The 21,792-nt window shown below is 32.4% G+C and overlaps 7 protein-coding genes across 7 annotated transcripts, besides 3 other annotated features; 2 read left to right on the forward strand and 5 right to left on the reverse strand.

The window, feature by feature from the left end:
• Nucleotides 1–803: part of a mobile genetic element that runs on past the window's edge.
• On the forward strand, nt 783–2,979 carry TVAGG3_0957440 (bifunctional inhibitor/lipid-transfer protein/seed storage 2s albumin superfamily protein family; the record flags this gene model as incomplete). The annotated part of the gene is made up of 1 exon (XM_001582806.1): nt 783–2,921. One exon carries the CDS (start codon nt 783–785, stop codon nt 2,919–2,921), a length of 2,139 nt encoding a protein of 712 aa, XP_001582856.1.
• A 152-nt stretch (nt 2,980–3,131) lies between these two features.
• TVAGG3_0957450 (uncharacterized protein) lies at nt 3,132–5,714 on the forward strand (the record flags this gene model as incomplete). The annotated part of the gene is made up of 1 exon (XM_001582805.1): nt 3,132–5,714. One exon carries the CDS (start codon nt 3,132–3,134, stop codon nt 5,712–5,714), a length of 2,583 nt encoding a protein of 860 aa, XP_001582855.1.
• A 141-nt stretch (nt 5,715–5,855) lies between these two features.
• On the reverse strand, nt 5,856–7,211 carry TVAGG3_0957460 ((methyl)glyoxal oxidase; the record flags this gene model as incomplete). Its single annotated transcript, XM_001582804.1, has 1 exon — nt 6,008–7,045. The coding sequence occupies one exon, from the start codon at nt 7,043–7,045 to the stop codon at nt 6,008–6,010; it is 1,038 nt and encodes a 345-aa protein (XP_001582854.1).
• Nucleotides 7,212–7,830: 619 nt separating this feature from the next.
• TVAGG3_0957470 (RNA polymerase II transcription regulator recruiting protein) lies at nt 7,831–9,110 on the reverse strand (the record flags this gene model as incomplete). The annotated part of the gene is made up of 1 exon (XM_001582803.2): nt 8,069–9,019. The coding sequence occupies one exon, from the start codon at nt 9,017–9,019 to the stop codon at nt 8,069–8,071; it is 951 nt and encodes a 316-aa protein (XP_001582853.1).
• Nucleotides 9,111–11,612: 2,502 nt separating this feature from the next.
• Nucleotides 11,613–11,724: a mobile genetic element.
• A 619-nt stretch (nt 11,725–12,343) lies between these two features.
• Nucleotides 12,344–14,152, reverse strand: TVAGG3_0957490 (uncharacterized protein; the record flags this gene model as incomplete). The annotated part of the gene is made up of 1 exon (XM_001582802.1): nt 12,344–14,152. One exon carries the CDS (start codon nt 14,150–14,152, stop codon nt 12,344–12,346), a length of 1,809 nt encoding a protein of 602 aa, XP_001582852.1.
• Nucleotides 14,153–14,444: 292 nt separating this feature from the next.
• TVAGG3_0957500 (uncharacterized protein) lies at nt 14,445–16,748 on the reverse strand (the record flags this gene model as incomplete). The annotated part of the gene is made up of 1 exon (XM_001582801.1): nt 14,475–16,001. One exon carries the CDS (start codon nt 15,999–16,001, stop codon nt 14,475–14,477), a length of 1,527 nt encoding a protein of 508 aa, XP_001582851.1.
• Nucleotide 16,749: 1 nt separating this feature from the next.
• Nucleotides 16,750–17,400: a mobile genetic element.
• Nucleotides 17,401–17,844: 444 nt separating this feature from the next.
• TVAGG3_0957520 (suppressor of RPS4-RLD 1 family) lies at nt 17,845–21,199 on the reverse strand (the record flags this gene model as incomplete). The annotated part of the gene is made up of 1 exon (XM_001582800.2): nt 17,845–20,481. The coding sequence occupies one exon, from the start codon at nt 20,479–20,481 to the stop codon at nt 17,845–17,847; it is 2,637 nt and encodes an 878-aa protein (XP_001582850.1).
• Between the last annotated feature and the right edge of the window lie 593 nt (nt 21,200–21,792).

A 21,792-nucleotide genomic window follows, 5' to 3' on the forward strand; every position in this document is an offset into this window, starting at 1 on the left:
CAGAACAGCCTTAACGGCTAAGATTTAGGAACAATGTTAAGTATCAAAAAGAAAGGAGGTCTGATATAGACAATATATATCGTTGAAGGTTGAAAAAATCTCTAATATTTGAGCCCAAAATTTCAAATTTTTTTTTTGAAAAAAGAGGCCACCCGTATGTACGTTTATTTGAGAGGAGGAGGATTATATTTTTGAAAGGGTGAAACATTATGAATATGTTAATTATATAATAATATGTATTATTATAAAAAAGAAAAAATAAAGCACGTTAAAATTTTTCTTTCTTGATTTTTTACAAAATCTACTTAGAATTATGCAACATATGACTAAATAATTATAAATTTCAAGTTAAATTTTAATTTTGATAAATAATTTAAATTTCAAAATATCAAGTTCAGTTCGACTATGTATGTAGTAATTCCTCAATAAAGTGCCAAAACCCTATTAAAATATATGAACATTTTCAACATTTTAATGTTTTTATTTAAAAATTTGTTGGAATATGAGCTTCAAACAATTATTATGTAAATAAAAATAATTAAATATATGTATTTATTCGTATTACAACCGTAGTAAGTCGATTCTTCCTTTCTTCTACTGAGTTTTGAATTTGATTTCGAATTGTAAAGAGATTCAAAGGGAAAATACTAGCGGATAAAAACTACCTCCATGAAAGGGTCATAATGGAGTCAAGTTGTATTTTTTGATATTTTTTGCTTTTCGAGCCTAAATAGGTAGCCAAGATAATGCCTAAAAATAAGGTTCTAAATTCTGAAGTTTACATGATCCTCTCGTGTGCACCCTTAACTTATCAAAAACCAATTCTCGATAAAGACAAGCTTTTTGAAGAAATTCTACAGCTTGAAGATACACCCCAATTCGTTAAAAAGACTCAACAAAATACTACGGAATTCGCAGAACATTTTAACAGAGATATTTCTATAAACACAGGAAAAACTACTACGCACAGAGAATATACATTCTTCAAATGCTCAATCGTTATATCTGGTACAACAACTTTCGAAAAAAACTATGCGTTTGGTTCCGGAAGAACATCTGGCTCAGGAGGTGCTCTCCACATTTGCCAATGTGTATTATCAGCACAAGATGAACATCAAATACAATTCTTGGGAAACAAAGCTGCAGTTGGTGGAGGTATCTGCTCCGTTTCCTCTGCTATTTTAATGGATAACATAATGTTCAAAGAAAACCATGCTTTCAAATTTGGTGGTGGCATCTACTTCCAAGGCGCTTTCATGAAAACTGATAACTATAATTATCTTTCCCCTTCAGTTACTTTCATTGCCAGTAAACTTATATTCCTACGGAACATTGGTTCTCAAATGGGAGGTGGTCTCGCAATTTCATTTGGCCTTGAGGTATACTTAGAAGATTGCAAATTTGTACAGAACTGGTGTAGTTTTAGCGGTGGCGCTATATCATCTGCAAACTGTGACTCGCTTAAACTCATTAAATGCGCCTTCATCCAAAACATTGTAAATGCTAAAGATGCATCTACCATGAGTTATACACTCAAACACAGATTTGATGGAAATTCAAATTTCAACGAATCATCTTTCCCTACACACGAAAAGGGTCGTGGTGGCGGTGCAATTAGTTTTGTATCTGATTCAAAGAAAGGACGCCTTCCAACAGATGAACCAACTTACCAACGCCGTGTTGTTGAATCACAGAGATGCTGCTTTAGCAAAGATACTGCTACTACTACAGGTACATCATTTGGTGACGGATCCGGACATGAAATTCTCCTTGAGGGTTATTGCATATGGAAATCTTACCAAGATATAATGAATGATGTAGACCCACAAAATTTTGAATTTGGAATATCAAATAATCATGTTTCCATGGTCAGAAACAGCGAGCTTCTTTCAAATGCAACTAGTTTCCAGGTCCTTGATTTCAATGGTTCTACCATTGAAACTGAAAATGAAATCTGTAAATTTGATGGACTTGATGGATATGATCCACCAACTCTAACAACTCCAACAGAAACAGTAATTACAGGACCATCTCCTAGTAATGAAGCTGATACTCCAAATGTAGTTATTGTGGTGTCCCCAACTGAATATACATATGTTGCTACTCCAATCACAAGATTACCAAGAGCAACAACAAACAGCCACTTCCCAACTCCAATTCGCGATATCGGAACTCAAACAAGCTTTGGATTTGAAACAGTCTTCTCTGGCCTTACACCACCAAATAACTTCCCTGGAGGAATTACAGTAATTCCTGGTGATGGTATGAGAACAAAGTTCCAGACTCCTCACAGCACAGCTCACAGCACACCACACAGTACACCACACAGCACTCCTAAGTCCACAGATGTTCCAGCACGTACAACTCCACCAACACCACAAATCATCACAACACCTGGATCCGGAAAGACCATCTCAACAACTACAACTTCTGTCATCATTACAACATCAACTACCGTTGGTGAATTCAAATCTGGTGACGAATATTGGGATGGATCCTCATGGGTTGTTGTTACAAGTGATGGTAAATATACTTATCATACACTTATCACAATTGACACAGTTATTGGTCTTGGTGAAATTGGACTTTCGGCTGCCGAAACTGATGCTCAACCAAAGAAGAACAACATGTACTTGTACATCGGTATCGGATGCGGTATTCTTCTCCTCATTCTCATTGCTGGTCTCATTGCTTTCATATTACTCAAGAAGAAGGATGACGATTCAAGTTCATCAGCTGTCGAAATGGCTGAAGAAACTGTCATGCAGGTTCCTGATAGCACATCTGCACCAGTCACAAATGATAACCCATTGTGGACTACTTCTGTCATGGGTGATACTGATGATCCATTCAAGAACGACTTCGAAGAAGATGGCGCACAGGGATTCTTCGGTGTTGCTCATCGCCCTGATTTGGAGTAAATTACAAATCACGAATTCCATCTTGATACGTGATAAATAAACAGGTTTTTATTTTCGCGTTAAATTTTAACGATTATTTTTCCTTCAAAATTTTGATTGATTATTGAATTTTTTTCGGTTTAAATTTTTAAAATTCGAATTTTTCTATTTTATTTTAACTATTTAACATATTTTCAAAATAAATTTTTTTTTTTTCTTGAGCAAAAAATTATGTCGGAGGATGAAGCGATGATAAAAGGCCTCCATGAGTCGCTTTCATCTTTGGACAATGAAAATCGTGAATATAGTAAGTACAAGAGTCATTTAGAATCAGCTGTTGCCTCCGTAACTTCAGCTAACGAACGTTTATTACAATCATATAAAGAAAGATGCGGAATACTAGATAAAACTAATGCTTCAATTAAGGAATATGATAATAAAATTCGAGAAAATCAAGCAAAACTTGAAAAATTAAGAATTAAAAATGCAACATTTAAGAAATACGTAGTATATCAAACACCAAATCAAACGATTATTGCTATGAAAAAGGCTTCAAAACGTTATAAAGAAGATACAGATCAAATTGAACAACAAGTATATGAAATGCTTAAAAACAATCCAAATGCAGATGAAATCCAAAAGATGATCAATGAACAGAATAACCAATATAAAATACTTAAGGAAGATAACGCGAGACTTCGGAGAGACAGAGAAATTGCTTTAGCACAAGCAATTCAATACGATAGCGAAAATGGAAAACAGTTACAACCATTACTCATAGCATTGCAACAGAAACTAAAAGAAAATAATCGACTTTACAAAGAACTTGAAAATACAGAATCAAATTTAACGAATGTCCCACAAAGACGCCAGTCAAACGATGTGGATCCAAACGAATATTTTGATTTAATCGATATTCTTGATGAATCTGACTTCGAAGACGAAAAACTCCGTTCTTTAGCTCGAGGTGATAGTATTGATACCATTAAAATTGATAACAGTGAGAAACTCCCAGGAGAATCAATCTTACAACCCAATACTGAGAATGGAAAGAAGTATTCAAGACACGTAGTTAAAGAAAATGGAGATGAATACGATTATAGTTATTCAGAGAATGAAGATGGGACAAAAGGAACAAAACACAGACACAAATTAGGTGGAGATTTATCAGATAATAAGGATAAAGAAGCTCAAGAAAAACAAGATTCTGAATTAAATAAAGAAAACGAGGAAAAAGATGAAAATCAAGAAGCTGAAAATGGAGAAAATACAAATGGAAAGAAATTCTCTCGCCATGTTGTCAAAGAAAACGGAGATGAATATGATTACAGTTATTCAGAAAACGAAGATGGGACAAAAGGTACAAAACACAGACACAAAGTCGGAGCAGACACATCTGATGCAAAACAAGAAGGAAAAGATGAAAATGAAAACGGATCTAAAGAAAATGAAGCGGAAAAGCCAAAGAAAATCAAAAAGAAACACCACAGTAACCAGGACAACCAAGAAAATGATGAAAATCCCGAAAAACCACCAAAGAAATTCCATTCCAACATTGAAGGAATCATCATTTCCGAAGACAAACTTCTTAGTTATAATCAGGACAAGGAAGTACAATATAATTCAACAGAAATTATGACAGATTACAGCGCGTTACAAGATTATCGAAATACTGAAAACCAACAAAAGCATTTGAACCTTCTCTTGCATGAAAAGATCTTTAATGAGATATCAGCACTCGAACAATCCATACTTGAATGCGATCAAAACATATCAATTAACGAAGAATTGAAAAACACAAGAGAAAAAGAGTTCAAAGAACGAGTTTCCAGACTTTCCATTCAAAATGATGTTGCCAGCTACAGTCGAGAACCAACAGATGTTCCAAAATCTACTGTTGACGTTGAAGTTTCTGCAAAAAGTAGTGTTGACATCCAAGATTTGAAGAATCAGATTGCCGAGAACAACCAAAAGACATCGGAAGCATTCCTTCAACAACAGCAAGCTCTTGACTTGCGAGATACCGCAGCAAAACTCGAACTCGAGCTTTCAGTCATCAGATTGGCCAACGACAGAAAAACAAATGAATTAAATGGTCTCATGGCCAAACTAAAGAATATCAACGCTAACGAGTTCAACACGAAACCGGAGCGCCTTAAACAGATCAAGATGAACATGAGCGACAAAGAGAAAATCGACAGAAGGAAGGAGAGACTTGAAGGTGTCGACAAAATCTTGAAACAAAGAGAAATAGATTTAGTAAAACTCGAAAGAAAAGTTGTTGATTTACAAACAATTAATGAATCGATACAAAAAGAGATCAGAGAGAAAGTTGCTGCTCCTAAGCTTGATATCAAATCAATGTGTGATGACTTGAGAAATGCAAGACAAAAGATGAAAGATTGCATAAGAAGAAGTGACTTCCTTCGAATTGAAAGTGATGCTTTGAAAGAAAGCTTATCTTCTTTACAATCTAAATACAACTCTGACATGGAAAAGCAACTGAAAGACAAAGTAGACAAGCTCCAACAACAAGTTGATAAGCAGAAACAGAAGTTCTTCAGCTTGAAAGGAGTTACAAACAGTACAATAACTTTGACTTGTGATGACGAATTACTTTGGTTACAAGTCAGATTAAATGAAATCAAAGAGGCAATTGACGTGATAAAGATGAGAGCCGGATCTACTGCAACGAAAATAGACAAACAGATAAAGCAGTGCAAAGATTTAAACATTCCTTTGCCTGAACCTCCTGAAGAATACGAAGATGTATTAAATGCAAGATTCCAGAAAAGAATTGAAACTTATAATTGAGTTCTATTATTTGTTTATTTGTTACTTATATATTAAATGTTATTTAATAGTTTTTTTTTAGATTTATTTATAAAAGTAATAACAAAAATTTTTCTTTATTTCATAGATTGTAATAAACACAAAAACAAAACAAATCAATATTTCCTTATTAATAACAATAATAACAATAAATGAAAATAAAATAACAATAAAACATTCATTTTCTAAAATAGTAATAAAGCAATGGAATAGAAATTCAATGACTAGTTAATCAGCAATAAACTAGATATTGGATCGTTTGATATTAAAAAAATTTATCTTCTTGGAGTTGCTGTATAGAGTTTCTTGTTGAGAATCTGTTTCTGCAAGTGCTGGTGAGGTGTTTGACGCTCGTTAATTCCAGGAGTACGAATGAAATTCTGTCGAGTGGAAGTTAGCTCAGAAGTTGTTCTTCTCTTTTGGATACGAACATTTCTAAGTGTATTCTTCATTATTTCTATTGCTTTTTCCGCTTTTGCGACTTCTTTTTCAGCATCTTGGATTAATTGAGTTTCTTCGCGTTTCCAATACAATCTCCTTGATGCAATATTCCTTTTATAAGTTGTATTGCATTGTTCTATTCTCTGATCAATCTGTTGGTTCCATTTTTTAATAAAATCTCTATTTTCTGAAGCCTGAAGGATATCTGCTTGATCTTTCAACACAGCAGCATCTGAAAAGTTCCTAATCTTAATTAAATATTCTTGTCTTTGCCTTAGATCCAAAAGATAATTTGAATATTTTGCAATAGAAAGAGGAGGAGGCTGTTCACGTAGAGCTTCAAGTTCAGCGAGGTCATTATTATGTTTTTCTTCCATTTCTTGGAATTCTCTTGCTGCACTATCCCTTAGAGCAGAGTAAACTTTTTCCCATTTTTGTTTCGCTTCTTTAAGGTCAGCTTCTGCCTTCTTTATCTGCATTGATGACTTATCATCTGATTTCTGTTGTATTTCACGGACAGAATTCAATTGAGTAATTTGTAGAAGCTTTTGAACGTATAATTCAGCACGATCTGCTGCTAAATAGTTAGTTTGCTCAATATACATTTGTCTACGGTGTTTCATACCTTCTATCAACTCTGCTGCTTGCTCAGCAGTGTATTTTCCAACATGATCAGTAGCCAAAATATTTTCAATTTCATTTTCAAGTTCTTCATCGGTAAAGTTATGCTTTTTTGCTTTGACACTTCTTTGAGTACTTTTCGGAGTTTCTATTACTGGTGTTTGACGCCTTGAATTCTCAATATAAGTTTCAAAAAATTCTAATTGCTTAACAAGATCTTCTTCATTGAGGTAAGTGTATTTACTTTTCATTTTTTCGATTTGAGGTAATATATATTGAAATAAAAGTGGATCTACAAAAATTATATCGACACCTGAAAGTATTGCACGCACGATGCTTTCAGGATCTGTTTTGGTTGGAAATGTATAAATATATTTTGAATCTCTTTGAGAATTGCTCCCTGAACGAGCACTTCTCATCGATTGTGAAAAATGAAAATTCCTTCAAAATTGACTTCTGACGGAATTTAATGATTGTATTATCATTTCTAGGATAAAATATATAAAAATTTCCCAAACATATACGTTAATTTTTGAAGAATGCGATTTGGACACGAGTTAAACAGATTACATTTGGATTTTAAATCGTGTACGCAGGGTCCATCTATGCGAAGTTAAAGAATTCATTTATTGCGATAGTCTTATTTTTTTTTATTACGATCGATTTATATTTTGATGTATATAAGAACACAAATACGAGTTTAGTTATGGAAAGCTTAATTCTAAAATTTCATTGATATATATTCAGATTTGTAATTAGTTGAAAGATAAATATCTCAAAATTAACTAATTCGATATAAATCCGTACTTGATGTATCATGGGGTTGAAAATATTTTGTATGCAGCTGCATTATGGCTCATTCTAAAAAATTTCTAAAAAAATCTCTGCGAAACAATTCTAATTTTGGAAGGAAATAGGGAATTTTCCAAGCTGACTAAATAAAATTTATCTCCTTGAGGATGATGGCAGAACTGTATGAAAAAAAAATTGAAAGAAAAGTTTTTCCGCTCAATCAAATTTCTATAAGAAAATAAATCATTTTGGCACGAATATTAAACTCAATATAAAAATCAGATTATTTTATCCGATCTGCTATAAAAATAAAATAACTGTAAATTTTATTGTTTTCCGATCATTTTCCACACAATTTTTCGTTCTAAAGATTATAGCCGCAGAAGTATAAAAAAACTATTACCATTTAAACATGAATAGATTTAACAGGTGAATTCTATAAATTAAAGCTTCAATTAAAGAACAAGCCAATAGAAATTCGATTACTGGAAATGCTTCAAGAATGTATCGAGATCATTTTGACCAACACCAGTCTGTCCCCATCTCATACTTGATGATGCTAATGGGCCTGGAGATTCTGAGTAAATATGAGAAATACGTGGAGCAATCGGAATTGGCTGTAGGTGGAACGTTTGTTGTGCTGCCATATTGTTAAGGTTGAAGAGAGGCATGGAACCTGTCATTCTTGTGGAGCTGAGGGTGATTGGAGCTTCATCGTCGGAATTCTGATTTGGCACAATTTGTGAGCGTGGAGTAATGTCATTATTAATTGCAAAGTTATCAGAGGACATTGTAAGCTTGGATTTTCTGGAGAGGGTCATTGGCTGTTCTCTTTGAGCAACAAGTTGCCTGTAGTGATATCTGCACTGAACATCACTCCTGTTACTCATAATTGAGGCAATCTTGGTCCATGACTTCTCGCCATGGATCCTAACCAACGACTCTAACTGCTTGTCTTCTTCTGGGGTCCAGCTCTTCTTAGAAATTCTGGGGTTAAGACCTCTTGTCCAACGTTGTGAGCATTGTGCACGATTCCTTCCGCTTCCAAGGAATTGTGCAACAGCTTGCCAGTTCTCTAGACCGTAATGGAATACGCCGGCGAGTAATCTTTGATCTTCAGCAATAGACCAGGTTCTGGTCTTCTTGCGAGAGCTTCCAGAAGCTGAATCGTCGTCATCAGCATCTTCATGGTAGGGTAACGGTTCCTCTGGGAGCTCTAATATGTCTCTAAGACGTACGACTGGATCATCCTTACCAATAAGACCCACAATTTTCATGCAGCAAGCTTGGAAAGATATCTTTTCAGTTATATATTCCTTGAAAGCAGTCTTTAATTTCTTTTGTACATCATCTGGTATGTCGCCGACGCAGGATTCGGCATAGCTAAGTCCGAGTTCGATCATAACCTCAAGGCCAGACATTGGGGAACTCATTTAGTTCAGAATCTGGTACTCAGAAAATTTTGATAACATGCACGGTTTTTAGTTAATTTATGATACTTTTTATTTTATATTTTGATGAAAATGGCAGTTCCTCTTATATTGAGCATTTAATAATTGTTGACGGTGAGTATGGTTTATTGAAGCCGACCAAATAAATTTTGGCGCCCGTGTGAAAAATGTCAATTGGAAATCGTTCCTATCAAAATATTGCAAACCGGAAATATTATTGTTTTTGAATTCCCTATCTGGATTGGTTCCTAATTGTAAGGGTTTCGTTTTGCGAAAAAACGTACAATACGCAATTTCGCTAAAAAAACATTTAGCTAGCAATTTCGACCTTTGACTCCACTCAAGACGTCACTTTTTTAATTTGCGGTATCATATTTTTGGAAAATCTTTATGAATATTATAAAAAGTCTCTTTAATATCTATATTTCATATTTTATCGATTTTTAAAGTTTTTGCGAAAAGTATTCAATTATTTTTGCTATTTTGTCGGGTAAATGTCAGATTTGCGACATTTTCTGATATGATATTCAGATTCTACGGTTGATTAATAATGCTTATAGAACCCTCTTGCTATTGTGTCAAAATTGCGAACCGATAGCAAAAATATCTCGCAATATCAAAATTGAGATATTGAGTGAATTATGCATTATAGAGATTAAAAATCTGATTTGTGAAAACATCTCATCAGTTTCTAGCTAATTCAAAAATCTTTACTATCTTATTCGATTAAAATGAAAAGGGAATAGTTTCATTATGCTTTAAATGACAGCCTTATAATATAATCATAGTTTTCGCTCAATATGCAGCATTTTTTTTTCGAAATCTATGGTCAATATCCTAAATACTGATTGCTTTGCATTCATATCTCTTACATTTTCTATACCCATATCACTATTCATTGCTATTCCTATCTTTTTCATTTTTGTTTGTTTCTTATAATTTCTCAAAAACATGAACTTGATATTTGTAAATATCATACTTTATAACGTAAATAAGAACTTGACCTATTAAGAAAAGCAGTAATGAAAAGAAAATCTGAAATTCACAAAAATTACAAGTTTCTGATGACAATTAGCTTAATTAAACCAGGTACAAGATTATATAATTGTATTTTCTATCAATTATCCATATAATATCTTATCCAGAAAAAAAAACTTGATCAATACCAAATGATTTTTTAACTAGTAAATAAAGTATTTTCTTTACACACACATTGTATATCATAGTTTTTTTTTTGGTTTCGCAAAACATCCAAAAACAAATATGCTATAAAAGTGACAATTTTAGCAAAACGAAACCCTTACTAATTGTTTATTTTTACGATCGAATTTGCGGAAATAACTCTAAATCTTAATTTTTCCAGGGCAAAATAATACGTTCGTTACTTAAAAAGCCGTATTTGAACTATATTACAGCTAAACTATCTATTTCGGATAGTCTTATGGCATGGCTGCATAATAAACGACAATTTCAAGATGGTCAGAATCAGGAAATTGGCATTTGTGCATTTTTAAATATATTATATGAATGTATTGGATATGATAAAGAATGTTGGTTACAAATTTCCTTATGAATACAATTTCCATCCGATAATCATCAAATGATTACAAAATTTAACGAGTAGGTGCCAAAAGTGCTTACTCTTAAACAACCGTCGGATTTCCGGGTGAAATCGTGACACACTTTCGTCTTTCGTAGGCAGTGGTGGTTGTTACAAAAGGTAACTTCGAATGTAGCGTGAAATCTGCAAAAAAAAATTCTGGAATTTGAATGGAGAACACAAAAATTGAATAGTTTACGTCAATAAAAAGAGAAAAATGAAGCCAATCTGTCTCGAACCTAGGGCTTAGAGCAGCAATCCCACTGTTTATCCCATTACATATTACACTACATGCATCTCTCACCTCAGTGAATGAGATCAACTATATGATAACTTTTTCCCCATTATATTCTTGTGGAAAAGTGACAAATAGCAACTTTGACCCTCTCTCCAAAATTTAACGCAAAATAGCATTTCAATTTTTCATTATGAACACATTAATGAATGTATATATTTTAAACCTAATAATTTTATTTTTGACGCTTATTGTTCGATTTTTTTCCCAACAAATTCAGGATATCTATCCTGACTATAAATATCATAACATTATTGTTGCATGCTAAGTTCGGTCAACAATAGAAATTGAGTGGAAATTAATCGTCGAGGAAGTACGATTATGTAAAGTAAAAAAATGTTGTGGGATTTTTAATATTATATATTATTTTATAATAAATTTTTTGAGTCATTTTAAGAAAGCACATATAATTTTTTGAATTTAAAAATTAAAAGTTAGTGTCAAAACGAATTTATCACTTAATTTAATACTCAGATTTCTTAAAATTAATGAAAAAAAGGTTTTCTGAGAACTTTTTGAGAATGGTTTTCAAATTCCATTATTGAAAATATATAGGTATTGTATGAAATTCAAACTCTATATTTATTAAAAATTCTAAATTTTTAATAAAATAACTTTTCAGAGGAATATGATTTTGAATGGTTGATTAATAAGTATAAAATGTCTACGATTTTAAGGAGGGAATTGTTCCTTATGAGGTATACATCATAACTATATACCTCATAAGGAACAATTCCTCTTGATAGCTGGGAAACTTTCTCTGAATAACTTATCATTTGGAGAAAGTTTCCCAGCTATCTATTAGAAACTAAAGGCTGTGAAGCACTAATATATAATCAGTGCCTCATAGCCTTTAGTTGTTATTAAAAACGAGAAAACTTGTTCGAAATGATAAACAATTTCGAACAAGTTTTCTCATTTTAAGGAGGAGTTGCTTATGAGGTATACATCATAACTATATACCTCATAAGGAACAATTCCTCTTGATATCCTGGATATTTTTTGAATATATTTTTTTAATTAAAGTTCTCAAAGTATTATCAAAAGTGATTTTTTAAAATATCTCCAATTAATTAACTAATTAAAAGTATTATATTTTTAAAATTAAATAGTTTTTCAATTTTTTTGAAGGAATTGAGATACTTCCCACGACAATAAAATTGAGAGGTTTACATTATGACTGATCTTAGCATGCAACATTATGAGAAATATATCATTATTCCAACTTCGATAGAAAAATCAAAATAGCTTTTGTTGCCCTCAAAATATCGAGTGAATTTCTGTCACTGGCAATAACAATGGCACATCATTAAATTGCTTGGAGTTCAATTGGAGTTGCTATTTGTTGTACCATTCCTTGTAAAAAGCTAAATTTAAATTATAATATCATATTTTACAAACAAACATATAATTATAAGGAGTTCTGTAAATTAGACAACCATTGGGTGAGCTGATTTGAGTAATTTTCAAGATCTCTTGAAGCAGAATTGAAACTTAAATACTTAAGGAAATTTTCAAGAGTTTTGACGTAGCTTTCTGCCTTTTGTTCATGTAAAATGCAATCTGTTATTCGCATGTAGCGCAAATTCTTGCGATCGCAGACACGTTCAATGTCAATAAAAATGAAAGGAGTGTGATGTGAATAAATGTTGTTAGCCTTTTCAACTCTGGTAAGTTTATCGTCTCTTTCTGATATTTTGGCCCTTTTCTGTTCAATTGAATGCTTTAAATGGTCAATTTTTGATTCTAATTCTTTAATTGACATTTGATGAGCCATTTTTGGAGAATGGGCCAGCATATCACTTTCAACGCGTAGTTCTATAATATTTTTATGCAAATCATTTATATTTTTCTTCAAAATCGAGATATAATATTCAAGATCTCGAATTTTTATATTGATTCTACTTGTTTGACATCTTTCTTCTTCTATCATTTGACTTACATATTTCATTATGTCATTATTAGGAAATGTTTTTGGATTTTTAAGTTTATATTCTGCATATTTATGATTAAAAAGATCTTCCCATTCTGATTCTAAGTACATCTTTCTTTTTGCAATTCTATCAAACTCTTTTGCATCTTTTTGATGGTTTTGCTTGGAATTTTCTTCATTTGCATTTTGAATGATCAAAGATGAGTCTGATTTGTTAATTTCCATTGCAATATTCAAGAAATTCTCTGCCTCTCTTCCTATTTTCCTTTCAACACTCTTCAAGTATTTTTTCAGTCGAGATAATTCAATTGCAATGTCTTTTTGAGCGAATTTCCCAACTTCAATGTCATTCTTTGTCTGTGCAACTAAATTCTTTGTTTTGCCAATCCTTTTGCATAATTTAACAACATAAGGAGGAAAAATTTGAACATTTAGAGAATCAACGTTTTTCTTATGCTTGTTAGTAGCATTTTTCTGCTCCGTAAGTTCTTGTTCTTTTTCCTTAGATATTTTAAGTAAAACTGCCTTTTTATTGGCGATTTGATTGGATTCTTCCTCAAGTTTTTGAATTTTTGATTGTAACTCGCTGACTCGCTTTAACAATACATCTTTTTCAAATGTATCGACTTGTATTGGCGTGTATTTCCCTAATTCTACTGTATATTGTGATTTTATATCTTGAAAAATGGTATTTTCTGATTCTATTTTGGTTTTAAGATCTCCTATCATTTTGTTATATAGTATTAAGTGATTTTTTGCTGACTCTTGTTGATTCATCTGATTTTGATCAATTTCATCAATTGAATCATGAATTGATTGGTTATTAATTTGGGATTCATTAAGTATTTTGATAATTTCGTCGCGTTTTTCATGGATATCTTGTATGTTTTGAGATGTAACGTTGACAAAATTATTTAATTTTTCTAATTTATCCTCGAGAAGCTTTGGTTTAAACTGCATAGTTTCTAATTCTCTATCTTTTGTAATGTTATTCATTTTATGGTTAACTTCTTGAAACTCTAGGTTATTTTGCGTATTTATTGATTGATCTAAATAAGAAGCAGCATTGTCAACGAATGTAGTTGAATTATGTCGTATTACACTCTCCATATCTGTTATATTTAAAGACCTATTATTTGATTCTTCCTTCAATCTTTCAATTTCTTTTTCGTATTCATCGATTTTTCTCGATCTTTCTTTTATTTCTGACTTAATTCTCTTCATATATTCATTCTGAGATGTATTTAGTTCATTATCGCTTAGATTTTCTAAATACACTCGAGTCATCTTTTTTATAAACGGTCACTTTTTCTCACTTTGAAAGAATTATTTGCTAGATCTATTGAACGTTGATTATAACAATGTTACAGAAAATAGCAATAGTTTTGGATTGTATATATATATTGCAGTAATATAAAACCATTCTTATCTTGCATAGGCTGAGTAAAATCATATTTTAGGACAATCGCACTATATAATGATGTTGGATAACAAAATATGATAAATATAGTAGAATATAATGAAACAATGTAGTGAGTTAATAGGATATGAGTTATATATTAAAGAAGAATGTGAGAGGGTTCATGTTTAAACAACAAACAAAAAGATTTTATTTATTCAATTTCTTTTTCAAAGAATTAAGTTTTGATTCCAAATTTGGAATGGATTTTGCATTAGCTGATGCATCTTCTGGAGCGAACTTTGGTAATTTAGTAGTTGTTTCATTAGCCTTTCTGTTTAACACCTTTTGCATTCTCTGAAGTTCGTCAACTTTTGCATGCAAACCTTCAAATTTATCAAAAGATTTTGAAATTTTTTCAATTGAATTTGAAAGAAAGTTAAGATCTGATGTATTTCCTCTAGATCTTTCTGCTTTGATCAGTTTGTTTAACTGCTTTTCAGCAGTTTCTCTAGTAAATGGATCTCCTTTTTCAAGTTGGGATTGCGATATTTGATCAAAATTAACAGTTTGTCCATTCAAAGCGGTTTTGATCTGATCTTGAACTTTATTTGTATACTTTTCAATTGATGATAAGTATGGTGATAGAATTGTTGCAGATTGTAAAATTGAATTTTCAATCTGAGGAAGGATTGATGTTACAGTGCAAACTCTATCGATATCACTCTGTGTTACAGATGTTGATTCATCTTTTGCAACATTATTTAGCTTTTGAAGTTTCGAAATTTGAGATGATAATCTTTGATCAAGTTCTTTAGTCTTTGACTCAAGTTTATCAATACTTTCTGGTTTAGCAGATTGCTTGTTCAATTTGTCAATGTGTTTCTTAATGTTTTGTTCTGTTTGTAACATTGATTTAGAAAAATCAATTTTTTCTGGTGTATGAGCTGCAAAATTGACTGCAATTTCCTTGGATTTATCAACAGCTGCCTTTCCAATGCTCTTTGAACTGCGTTCTGCAAGAATTTTCGCGTAATCAAACTCGGTTTCTTCAATTTTCTCGGATAATTGTGATTTCATTGTTTGTTTTATCATGTTATTGAGTAAACCGGTTGGAACATCGTTGGGAGCTGAAATTCTCTTTGCAAATTGAGAAAATAAATTTTTGATATCTTTTAATTCAGAAGAATAATCTTGATTTTGGGCTCTATGTAATGCATTACAAATAGCGATTCCATCTTCTACTTGTCTAATTCGAGATTCGATATTTCCTGCCATATTTTGATTGGAATCTTGAGAAGAGCTTTCTTTTCTTATCTGTTCGATGTTTTCAATGGCATCCTGCATATCCTCTTTCAATTCTTTCATATTTGAAATTAATTTTTCATAATTATTCGAAATTAATTGAATTTGAGGAGAGAATGAAACTGCTGTCTTTGCAGCTTTCAAATATTCATCACATTTTGTTGAAACTGATTCAACAGTCAAATTATCGTTAAATGAGACCATATTCTTGATTGAATACGTTTTAGACTCAATCAATGAAACAAGTTGAGCCAATTCCATGAATTGCTGCTTAACTTTGAATGCTGAAGCAAATTTATTCTTATCATCAGAATAAAAAACAACAAATTGATGAATTTTTTCAATGGCCGACTTTGCTTCTTCAATAAGTTGATCTATTTCTTTTGGTGTTAATATTCTGACCTTATCAAAGAATCTGCTGTAATTATTCATAAAATCATTTATATCTTCAATATTTTGACGTATACCTGTAGTGAATTCATCAATACTGGCCTTTCCTAATGTATATATTTGTATTATTCTCTGCGTATTTTGAAAAACTGTGTTGAATGTAAATAATTCATTTGAAATATCGTTTTTATTGTGATAATTGTATATTTTATAATATTCACTAACTTTACCTTTTTGTTGTTCTATTGATTTGTCTAATTCTTGCTTTTTCATCTTTAATTTTGCAATATCTTCCCGCTGAACTGATTTTGGTTTGATTTCTTGTGTATTTTCTGGCAGTTTTATTTCAGCTGCTTTCTGTGCTGCTATTTTAAGATCATCAACTGCGTTTTTTATTGGAATTAATTCAGATTTTGATGCAAACTTCGAAATTTTAGTTTCGATTTGAGCTGAAATTGGTTCAATTTTGTGTAATGTTGACACATCTTTCTCTAAAGTAAATAAATCTTTGGTATAATAATCATTATTTCTTTCCTCGTCATATACGAGTGAAGTAAGATTTAAAAAGTTATCATTAGCTTCTTTTATCAAGTATTCAGAGTCTGTAATAGAATTGTAGATTGATTTTTCGGAATTCAGATGAAGAAATTGTTTAAAATTGGAATTTACTTCATTATATCTATTGGTAACAGTTAGAATTGGTACGTTGTTTTCACTAAATGAATATTTTTGAGATTCTGCTTGAAGATTTTTAAGTTCTTGAATTATTTTTTTAACATTGCGTTCTAATGGGAACAGGACAAATTTGCCACACGGCACTTTTTTTAAAAAAAATTAATGGAGCGGAGCGATACTCTGCTGCAGGAGCCCCAAGGCTCCCAATCATTACGAAAGGGAGCCTCAGGGCTCCTGAGAATCCATCAGCAGAGGCCTTTTCATTTGGCCTCTGCTGATCAAAGATTCGGCGAAGCCATTCTTCGTCTCAGGAGTCCCAAGGCTCCCAATCATTACGAAAGGGAGCCTCAGGGCTCCTGAGAAACCTCTTTGAGAAGGTTTTCTTTAAGAAAACCTTCTCAAAGATGATTGTTAGCATTCACTCAAAATCTACCAAGAGTTTCAAAGTTTCAAATCTATCTGAAATGAAGCTTTGAATCTCTTGTATATCTAATTGTAGAGGTACCTTTTCAAAATGTCTTCTATTGATTAAATTTAATCAGTAAAAGTCATTTTGAAAAGGTACATCTCTATAATTGCTATTGAGCATTCACTCTTGGAACCTTGGAGCTCTTGCGTAGTGCATGAAAACTCCAAGATTCTAGCATAAAACATATATCATAGACATAATTTCTTCAAATATAATTTAAGGTTATTTTTTAAAAAATGAGAAAATCGTAATTTAAGGTTATTGAAAAGTGACACTTGGCAAATTTGTCCCGCACTCGCGTTCTAATGGTTTAGTACTAGAAGCATTACTCTTCTTAGTTGCAGTCGACTTCTTTGATCGACTCTTCTTAGGAGATTTATTCATCTTCAAGCAATAACGATTTTACAAAAAAAAATTTATTTCATTAAATATAGTTTCTTGAAGATGTGGTTCGAATGTAACTGATTTGCACTTTCAAATTACAAAATATCATGATTTGATCAAAAATTCTTATGGAACTCAATAATGAATTAAAATGAAGCATATTTGATATGAAATACATGCTCATAGCTGATAAATATCGGATAAGAATCATAAAATCTATATTTTATATAAAAACATAACAAATATAAAACTCATTAGCTTAAGTTTTGCATATATTATCACATTATCAGTGATTCAAAAGCAAAGCTTATGATACTGAGTTTTAAAAAATATATAATAACAAAAATGAAATTAAAATCATGCATCATTAGTGACATCCAGGAGTGCTAATACTCTATATACCTTTGGGTATGGCTCAGTCCAATAGTTAATTGATTCTTCACTGAAAGACTTCGCAATCTGGTTATTTTGTATATGTTGCTTGACCATTTTCTCAAGTCTAGCTGTATCTGGGTCTATCATGTGCAATATAAAATCTTCCGCAAATCCGAAATGGAATTCGGCCAACTCCACATTCAATTTTGAGATAGCGAAGGCATGTAACAAAACGTGACCTAATTCTGGGGAAAAAGCGGTTAAAGGGTGTCTTACCCAAATTACGCTTATTAAAGCACTCAAAGCAGTGATCGCTGTTGGGCTTTCGGATACTGCCCTAAACAGACTATTTATAGCGTCTGTTGCCAATGAATAACTTGGCAAACTTGTTGGTGCTTTAACGGCGAAATTATAACCCAAAACTCCCAAATTTTGAAGGATAATTGTTGGTGCGTATATTTCTCTTCTGTTTTCTGAAATTCCAGCGCATTCTGGAATTGTCCATTTTGAAGATACTGCGATATTCTTCTGTGTTGCTTCGTAAATCTGTTCCACAGTTGTTGCGTTCTTTATATCAACGTAAGGCATCACAATTCTGTTCTGTGTCTCTGACAATGTCCTTACAACCTTTGCAACAGCTGAAGGAATCGCTGGATCGAATCTTGGCGATGTTCTGTGTCCTCTGATCAAGTAATATGTTGGAGCCGACCACATCTCGCTCAGTTCCCTTCCTGGGAATAATCTGACAATTGCCTCCGCCATCCTCTCCGGTCTCATCATGTCGTAATTCGCTCTGATTTCGGTCATCGGAGAAGCGAGACCTAAAAGACAGGCAAAGAAGTCGATAAGGAAGAGGCCTTGGCCACGCCACTTGCTAGCATTGGATATCATCGATTCTACATCACTGGATGGGTCTGTGTCGATGTTTGGAGGAAGAGATGAATCTCGCATTAAAGCAGCAGCCAAAAGGACACAAAATCCTAAGGCTCTGACAACACGAGAGTTATATTGAATAACATCCATACCTCTGTGAACACATCTGGCACCTAATCTGTCGGCATCTGCAACCATTTGGATTTCTTGAGGAGTTGGCTTGAATTCCGGATGGACAAAATTCTCGTAATCAATACTGGATGTCGGTTTCTCAGGGCCGATTGATATTGGCGATAACATTGTAATCGGATTATCGATATTCTTTATAACTTCGAGAATAAGACATCTATCGTTCCATATTTTGTCCATAATGTTCCTTCCGAGTAAGCTTGTCCCGTTAAATGTAAGTTCTCCGTTTAATTTTAGTTCTGGTCGTTCGTGTTCTTGCATCATTGGGATTCCGTTTGGTCCAGCACTTTCTGCGAATGGGACAATTACTTTGGCCGCATCTTTCAAGTTGCAAGTTTCGAATAATGCAATTGCCCAAGAATGTATGGCAGAAATGTCTCCACGGCACAATTGGTAGAACTGTTCGTATATTGGAATCGCATGGTCTGGCCTGCCAACCTCCAAAAGGAAATCTGCCAATTTTCTCTGAATAAATGGCGAAGGAAGTTGGTCTACAGCAGCACAGATCTTTTTGAGGGCCAAATCGTATTGTCCGACATCTCTAAGAACAAGAAAACTTATGTAGAGTGCGTTTGGAGAGTGTTGGTCAGTTCTACAAAGAGCTTCAAGAGCTTCTTTGAGAGCGCCTGTTGCGTAGAGACATTCGGCGAGTGTACACCAATCCTTGCTTGTTAATGTATCGCTAGGTATGCTCATTATGTCTGTACAGGCTTGTTTGAATAATCCTAATTTTATTTGGTATCTTGCGCGGAGTAATCTTGCTTCTTTGTCTTTGGGGAATTTTCCTATGACGCGCGTGATGTCTCCAATTGCATAAGTGAACTTTCCAATCGCAGCGTAAGCAACACTTCGAAAACGATGAGCCATGTGCATACTTTCGCAATTCTCTAGTACTGCATGGTTGATATTGTCTATTGCCCGGATCCATTGGCCTGTTAAACAGCAGCCAATACCGCGACCAAGAAATGCACTGGAATTTTTAGGATCCACTGCAAGAATTTGCGAGAAATGAGTAATAGCCATGGCTACATTTGTTCCTAGCTCTTTATATGCTTCACGTAAATCGTTATCTACGAAAGTTTGATATTGTTCCCATGATTCAATGATTTCAAATAACTTTTCAATATTAAAACGTAGTGTGTATACATGTGTGCGGAAATTTATGTCATTTATAAGATTTGACATTATTGAGTAATGAGTGTATTGTCCACCTTGAGAAAGTCCATCTTTCCATGAAGCCAAAGCGTTTTCATCCTTTCCAATCCATAAATATGTGATGCCGCGGAGTAAATATGCAAGAGAACATAAATTATTTGATTTGGTCACGTTATTTAATATTTCAAGTGCTTTATTGGTCATTTCTAGGCCTAAATATGCAATTGCAAGATTAACTTGTGTATCTTCTTTTGATGAATCATTTTCTTGAAGTTTTTTGGTCAAAGAATTTATAACAAGATCAAATTTAGTTCCATCCTGATACATTTTCATATCCGTTATTGTTTTGGGAGCTGCAAATCCTGGTTTTACGGTAATTTCTGATTCTAAATCTTGATCCATTTTGGAGATTTTATATCACATGTCATAATTTTTATTTTCAAATTCTTTCTATCCGTATTAGATTTGAGCTGTCAGCAGCAGGTGGTTTAGTTGTACTTGGCTAGAAAAAAAATATCATGTTGGATATGCTGCCGAGAGATTTGACTGTTTCATTTCACAAAATTTTATGGATTATCTATTTGCATTTTTCATGTAGATGGCCTTTGTTCTTTGTTTTCAATACAAATGAGTCAATTAGATACTATTGGACATATATGTTCATTGTGCTATAAGCCATTTCTTATTTAACTCTTCTGGCGAAAGATATAAGCGTTCAAAAATCATATTAAATTAGAAGAAATACTAAAAATTTTTCAAGAACAGTTGATTTTTGATAGGGTTGTTAAAAATATCAAAAATTAGCGTTTTGAAGACACCATGGTGTCTTATAATTTTCCCTTCCTTATTGGCGTGTAGAAATAAATGCGCCAATAGATTGAAGAAGAAGAATTGTTTTTCTCTTAATGAACTTTAATCCTTTTGATATAAGAATATTAAAAACATTAATATAATTTCGATTTCGGAAATTAAATTTCCAAATTTTTTGTCGATTTCGGAAATAACAGGATCCCGCATCCAACACGCAACAACAAAACACAAAACACACTTTTTGGTTCTTTCATCGTTTTAATCGTAATTTATGTCATACATGATTTGGATAAATTTTACAAAAATAGAACCTATATTATATTCTTTTCAAAGATTCTTGCAAATCATCAAAAATAATTGTATTTTAAAAAACGATCAAATTATCCTTTCATTATTTTAAACTTAAATTAGTTTTTATGATTGACTAAAGCAATCATATTTATTCATCATTAAATAAACAAAAAAATAATATTTGAGAGTTATTTCAAAAAAACACATTGAATTTATTAATTTGTCTCAATTTCAGTATTATAAATTTTATAATTTCAATATTTTGAAATACACTTTTTAATATTTCAATATTTATGATATTTCAATGTATTAAGTGGTCTCAAATTGAGCTTCTCAAATATAAGTTGGCCTATTCAAATAATAAAATTAAATAATATTTAAAATAATAAATAAAAGTGATTGAGGTCATAGCAAAACGACTGTTTCAGTCATTAATTCTTAAAAATAAAAAGGGTAAAAACTAAATACAATGGGTAAAATTCAATAGTGTCTGTGCTATCGTTCAATTTGAAGGTGTCTTTTGAAACCGCAAGACACATTGAATTTTTGAATAGTGTATTATGGTTTGACAGACACCAATGAAAAAAATAAAATGATATTTATTTTAAATAT

This window comes from Trichomonas vaginalis, chromosome I (genome assembly GCF_026262505.1).
Source record: "Trichomonas vaginalis G3 chromosome I, whole genome shotgun sequence".
NCBI classification, from domain to species: Eukaryota; Parabasalia; order Trichomonadida; family Trichomonadidae; genus Trichomonas; species Trichomonas vaginalis.